At 34.7% G+C, this 7,286-nt stretch overlaps 1 protein-coding gene across 2 annotated transcripts; it reads left to right on the forward strand.

The window, feature by feature from the left end:
* The first annotated feature begins 429 nt into the window (after positions 1-429).
* On the forward strand, positions 430-6,529 carry LOC133680466 (protein DWD HYPERSENSITIVE TO UV-B 1-like). 2 transcript variants are annotated; one of them, XM_062103430.1, is made up of 10 exons: positions 430-623; positions 1,137-1,203; positions 1,388-1,641; positions 2,069-2,672; positions 3,155-3,808; positions 4,277-4,717; positions 5,325-5,519; positions 5,708-5,764; positions 6,096-6,158; positions 6,258-6,529. In XM_062103430.1, exons 1-10 carry the CDS (start codon positions 577-579, stop codon positions 6,339-6,341), a joined length of 2,466 nt encoding a protein of 821 aa, XP_061959414.1. In that variant the 5' UTR covers positions 430-576; the 3' UTR covers positions 6,342-6,529. The 2 variants fall into 2 exon arrangements, with proteins under 2 accessions (XP_061959414.1, XP_061959415.1); XM_062103431.1 differs by lacking the exon at positions 1,137-1,203 and having other exon boundaries at positions 479-623.
* The last annotated feature ends 757 nt before the right edge of the window (positions 6,530-7,286 follow it).

Here is a 7,286-nt window from a genome sequence, read left to right on the forward strand (position 1 = left end):
CTAAGTTTGGTAGAAATTAAGAGCGTATATGAGAATATATTAGAAATTAATTTTTAAAATTTTTTTATTTAAAAATATATAAAAATAATATATATATATTTAATATAATATATTAAAATGATAAAATAATAATAATAATAAAATAATTTAAAATTTTAAAATTTTTCAAAAATACAATTAGATTGCAATACCAAATATTACCTAAACCTAAATTATATTATACATGTGCAAGATTTAAAGCGACAAAAGAATATAAAAAATAAAAAAAATAAAAAAATGTAAATTATTTATTATCATTTCTAAGATACACTTCATCTAAACTGACGAGAAAAAGATATAAAAAATAAAAATCTAATTACAGTAAAAAAAAACAAAAGGCCATATCCGAAATAAAGAACAAAATAAATGTTCAATAAAACCTATACGTACGTGTCTCCGTGCTTATGCATAATTGCTCAACTGTGTAAAGCTATAAAGAAACACCATCACCTCTGCTACCATTGAGTTACTTTTTTCCTTTTCTTTTTCCGTTTATTTCTTTTCTTTGCTGATAACCGGAGACTCCGAATCTAAATCATGGCCACTGATATCCAATCCTTTAATATCCCAACCCTCGAACAAATGTAAGTTTTTTTTTTTAATTTTTCTTTTCATCTCTACAAGTTGAACGCCTTTTTCTTTAGAGATTGAATTCTATGTTAACAAGGAAATTCCTCGAACCCAATTTGATTATACAAAGAGTTCAGCTACGAAATTTTACCTTTTGTTTCTTTTAAACTGAATTGAGGGAGATTATAAATGAGGACCCTGTTTTTAGTTGAATTGAGAAATCAATTTCGACCCATTAAATGTTTTTTTGCCCTTTTGTTTCTTCCTTGTATTTTATAAGTTACAGAGTGAGACGTAAGGATCGGTGGTGAAAGAATTGAAATTTGGTAATATTTTCATGTGGGGTTATGTGGAAATTTGGAGAAAAGTTGCTTGCATTGAAAAAAGAAAAGGATGCTGGAATGCATAGTCAAATTTCAATGATTACTCGTCACGACTTATCGAATTAGTCATTGCCATTTTTATTGTCTATAAATGTAAGCACTTGATTTACACCGATTTCTTTTATATTTTGATTCTGGTTTTAGGTACATTGATTCTTGCAAGAGGCGTGATATCCTACCTAATACGGAAATTCTATCTGGTTTCTTTAAGGTCAGTGTGGGTTAGAGTTGCACCTTACCTGTGTATTCAACAAAACCTGAAATAAAATAATATTAATTGATGTGTTAAATTTGTCATGTTTGATCTAGCACAGTGCTATCTGCGTTAAGTTAGGGATTAGTTTAGTTATTGATGGAAACAAGAAGTTGATCCTGATAATTGTTTTACTGTTCAGGCTGAGGTTAAAAAGTCCTGCAATGAGTTATGCAGTTTGGAGATCATCTTGGACCATCTTAAAGATATTGACGTTCCTCCGCTTCTTGATGTATGTGCAACCATAGAAACCTCCGAGATTGAAGCAGTTGACATACGCAACGGACCATCATGCTCTTTGAATGGAGAATGTGCTTTATCTTTGATGCGTGCTTTCAATCAAAAGCTTCGAGCAGTTGATCTTCAGGATTCACCATTTGGAAAGGACTTCTTGCGGTATATAGTTGTGCTTATTTTTATTATTTGTGTTATGGTTTTGATGAGTAAAAACTAGTTCTTTGATAACGCACCGAGGGGACACCGTCTGTTTGAAATGATCAGGAAAGCCACATCAATATAATGAATCAAAAAACTCTAAAATGCCCTCATTTACCAAAAAAAGAAAAAAAGAAAATCCCTGCATACCAGAAATGCGAAGTCTGTAGCCGCTGAAGGTTTTAAAGCAGCCAGAAGTTGAGAGAAAGGCCTGGATAAGAACAGATCCTTCCTTAAACCCTACCATCACCTCGGAATCTAACCAAATATTCTCTTGTTAGAATTGTCTTGAGTCCTGAATTCTTTCTCTTAAACGAGCTGGGAATTTCACTATAGTTTTGCAGATACGATTTATTTTTTTTATCACTAACTTCAGTTTCATACCTAGGGAGCTCTCGCAGAGAGGTTTGGCATGCCAAATTTTGAATTTGAGGTCTTCTCATTTCCGGAAGCTGAACATGGCAGGGAAATTCATGCAAATACATACTCTCAACCTTGATTTTAGTACTTCACTAACAAGCTTCCTGGAGGATTGTTTTACTTGCATGCCCAATCTAATTTGCCTCTCAATGTGTGAGACAAGAGTTGCAAATCTATGGACAACTATTTCAGCACTTTCTAAGATCTCTTGTTTGGTAGAACTTCGGTTTCAGAAGTGGCTATGCAATGATAGTGCCTCACCGTCAGCATCTTCAGGTGGAAATTTGGAGGACCAACCTGATGTTGGTCTGCCAATCAGCTGTACTGACATTGGAGAACAGTTGACTGATATTGAGGAAGAAACATATCTTAACCCAGGCACGGACGAGGCATTTGGGAATTTGTTTTCATTCAATAATATAGCTATAAATCAACCAGTTCAAAGTATGATGGAGGATTCATCTGATGACAGTGAAGTTGATTTTTCAAGTAATTGGCGGGAATTTGGTTATACGGATTTGTTGGCCAATTTTTCTTCTGGTTGGAACAGGCAGGTCAATCTGCAAAATGAGGTAATCCACATGTGCACTTTCCTTATGTACTGGTCTCTAGTAATTTCAGCAGGAGGAGGCAGATGCATCTCATCGCCTAAGAAAGTGGTGTCTTTTTGTTCATTTTCAATTGATGGCATTCAGAACGAGTCATTTGAATTACAAATGAAGTCCTATTTAGGAAGTCTAGCAAAGTATGATTGTTGTATCTTTTCACTTGTAATTCTTTTTAATTTTTGGCATTTCTCCTGGTCACATTTGACTGTAAAGGTTTCATGGATTATATATCTTGTTTTTCTTGTCCTTTTCTTTTTAAAGGGGAAAGTGTCTGGTCATTTATGCTTATATGTGCAGACTTCCTGTAGTGCATGATCCCACCTTCCTTTATAATGCTGGATTATTAAATGTCTACTATAGATTGAATTTATACTATTTTCTTGTGTCCATCCAGCTCTCTTCTTTTTAAAATCCTCAATAATCAAATTTCAAATTTACTTTGGTAGGTTTCTTCTGGTGCATCATTGAATCAAAAAGAAGAGTCCCTTACTGGTTCATTTGGGAGACATATTGCAGATGTTCCTTTGAAGTATATCCCTCGACATGCCTCACCAATATGCTTTGAGAAACATTATAGAGAGTACATGATAGCTTCATTACCCCATTTGAAAGTTTTGGACAACTTACCTGTCAGAAAGATTGACAGAGAAAGGGCTGCTGTTACATTTTCACAATACTTTGAGTACTTACCATACAATCGGAAGCATAAAGAGAGTGTTGTTAGTATCTTGCATAAGCGTGAAATAAAAGAAACTCGTTCTCATAGACAGTCAAAAAATCAAAAGCTTTCTTATTCTCATGGAAACTCACAATACTTTTATACCCGGTCTCTTGGTGCTGCCAAGGTGGGATCTTCTGCCTGGCCGTTCTTGCATTCACTTTCTGTATCAGGCTGTGATTTGGGTGATGGAAGTAGGAGCTTTCGCCCCAGACAATTTGAGTACCATCCGTCTCTTTCTAGTCTAATGGTGTTTGGAACTCTAGATGGTGAAGTTGTTGTGGTCAACCATGAGAATGGGAAAGTGGTTAGGTATGTTCCATCACTTGGTGCCATGAACAGTGTGTTGGGACTCTGCTGGCTCAAGAAGTATCCATCCAAGGTATGTCATACTGCATTGAGTGCGGTGAATACGTACAGTGTCTTATCATTCCATGATGCTTATCGTTTGTAATTTGAAATAAGTTTGGTAATTGTATACGGCTAACTGGTTTCAGAAATGGTTAATAGTTAATTTAAAGTATCATCCATTTTGAAATGAAGTTAATTTGATCTGTACTTCTAGAGCATTCAGTTGAGTTTTTTGAGGTGATTTGCAAAGTATGATGCTCATGCATGTAACCTTAGGAACATCAAATTCTAAAACAATGTGCATGCGGCTTCACAAGACCAAACTGCTTCCTAGAGGTAGCAGTTTACCGTGATAATGAAATTACTTTTGGCAACATGATCATTTAATGTTCTCTATCTATCAACTTTTTGTTAGAGCGTTTGACTCATGTGCTTATCAAGTTCCTAATCATATGCCCCCTTCTGATTCTGTTTTGGTTCCTCTCCCTTTAATTGTCAGCTCATAGCAGGTTCAGATAATGGTTCGCTAAAATTGTATGACATTGAGCACCTGCCCCCTACAGTTACAGGCAGGTATTTAGGTGCTGGTTCAATCACCTTTGATGACTTTGACCAATTGACATCTGTTCACATTAACTCCACCGACGAACTATTTCTTGCAAGCGGATACTCAAAAAATGTTGCTTTGTATGACATCAACTGTGGAAGGTGCATACAGGTGTTCACTGATATGCACAGTGAGCATATCAATGTTGTCAAGTTCTCAAACCATTCCCCATCAATTTTTGCAACTTCTTCATTTGATCAGGATGTCAAACTGTGGGACTTGAGACTGAAACCAATACGACCTTGCTACACTACTTCAAGCTCTAGAGGAAATGTGATGGTGTGCTTTTCTCCTGATGATCACTATCTTCTTGCATCTGCTGTTGATAATGAGGTATTATTTGAATTAATTTACTGCATTTTGAGTGGTCTCGATGCATTTCCATCAAGTTGAATGTTAAACTAGGGCCCCATCAATTGTTTTCCCTTGTGCAGAATCTACCCTTAATGAAACTGAGTGATGTACATACAAATTAAAATTTTTCTCCACAACACCATTTGCTAAAGCCTCTCTTTCTTGTAATGCTAGCCCATGTTTTTTGGTGATCAACATTTGGGTTGAGCCCTAATTACCTGGGGATCTAATTAGTGCTTGCTGCCTATGATGACATGACTTGTCTATTATACCATGTTTGATATAAGAGGAGTAGAATTTATTTATTAGGGCGCAGATGTGATTCATCGAGGATTCAAACTTATGGACATGTTTCTTTTATTTCAAGCAATTCTAACAGCTAACTTCTTGGTGCTTAATTTATGCTCCTTTTGCAATTTGGGCTTGGTGACTTGCTAAATATTCATTTCCCCTCCTTCAATTATAACTCGTGCACTGACTTTATTATTATTATTATTATTATTATTTCTGATATTTAATAGAATTCTGGTCACTCCTTTTAAGGAAATTAGTGGAGTCTTGAGATTAACAAGTAGAAATGTATCAGGTTCGACAACTTTTGGCTGTTGATGGGAGGCTTCACTTGAGTTTTGACATAAAGCCTACAGGAAGTGACCAGAATTACACCCGTTCCTACTACATGAATGGAAGGGATTATATTATAAGTGGGAGTTGTGATGAACATGTGGTCCGTGTTTGCTGTGCTCAAACTGGAAGGCGTCTGAGAGACATATCCTTGGAGGTACATCCATATTTTCATTTAATGCTTTATATTAAACTCTTAAATGTTAAACACAGTTTTTGATTGGGATGTGGAAGCATATATAATGACAGAAATGCTATGGAGTTATTGATATCGGAGTGTATATGCCTAGGGAGGGTCGCATTTTCCTGGAACTTGTAAAATGAGCATTTGTTGTTTTATTGCAGGGGAAAGGCTCAGGGACTTCAATGTATGTGCAGTCTTTGAGGGGTGATCCTTTTAGGGTGAGTTTACTTTTGCTACAAATTTTCATCTTGATTTTGGTTATTGAATTGTAGATTTGAATTTTTTTTTACCATAGCCCTTTCAGTTTTTGGATTTTAAGAAAAATATTGTTGTGGGAATTTTACCTCATTAAACATCTATGTTCTTTCTTATTTAGTATTATTTTACTTGTTGCTGAAACTTCCTTTTTAGCTGCCAATTTTTACTTTCTCTGCTTGGTCTCCACCCCACTCTTCTACTTGGTATATTGTTAAACTACTAAGCTGAGGCTTGTGCATTGTGGAATTATTAAGTGAATCTCAATTGTGTTTTTTACGCCCCTGTACACAGGATTTCAACATGAGTATATTGGCAGCTCATATGCGTCCAAACTCGAAGTATGAAATTGTTAAGGTATGATCATTCCTTGCTCTTCATTCTTTGTAATTTGAAGTTTGTTGCCTGTTTCCCTTTTCCTTTTAAGATTTTATAATTTTAAGGTAAAATTTGCAGGTCAATTTGCTAGCATCTTGTGACAATGCCAAAGGATACTCTAAAAGCCAGGATTCCTGCCCATCCAATAGCATGGGAGGTTGATGTGTGTGTGTGTTATGTATATATATATTTTTTTGGTACACAGAAAATGTACACCTTTTATATTCTTTCCATGATTGAAAATGTGTATTAATCGTCGCTTATAAAATCTGTATCTTTGATGTGCTTTTCTCAGTGTAATTAAACAATTCTAGCATTAATAGTCGAGGTTATGATTTTTAACAAAAGAACCCAATGCACTATAGCGTTTGTGATTTTGATGTGAGCATTTGGGATCTCAGCATCTTAATTGTTTCTTACACAACTATAAAAAACTGGAAGTGTTTTGATGTTAGAAAATAGAGTAAACTAGAGCTCGGCTGCTGGCGGGCCAGCCGAATAAGAAATTCTTGTCACCGTAGAAAAATAAATGTGCAAGCATGGTCAATGCATGTATTATTCTACTAAAATAAAATAAGAATTATATCAGTTGATAAATGTAAAAAATAGTTGTCTAAGTTATTCTAAGATTCAATCATAAAATTGGGAGACGTAGATTTATTTATTTTTTTACTTTATTATATGACAATTGAATATTGAATGATTTCTAATGAAATGACATCTTTGGATATGTCTGTTTAATTATACTAATTAATAAACTATAGGGGAAAAAATGAAGGACCGTGGAAAAAGCATTTAATAATATTAGAGAATTTATTACAACCTTATTTGAAAATAAATTTGAAACCGAAAAGCATTCAATGAAATAATATCCCAAATACTATTATAATTATTTTAATGGGTCTTGTATAAATTCATTTTTAAAAAAACTTTCACCCTCACACGCCAAGAAAACTCTCTTACGGCAGCATAAAACCATTAATTTAATGTTTAAGTTCTCTTCACGTGTTCAATCTTGGATCTTGAGAGAGCGAAGATAAAAATTCGTTGGAAAAAGGAGAAAAAAGAGCGAGACACATTCCAATTATAATAGGATAGTGGTTGATG

This window comes from Populus nigra, chromosome 19, assembly GCF_951802175.1.
Source record: "Populus nigra chromosome 19, ddPopNigr1.1, whole genome shotgun sequence".
Taxonomy (NCBI): Eukaryota; Viridiplantae; Streptophyta; class Magnoliopsida; order Malpighiales; family Salicaceae; genus Populus; species Populus nigra.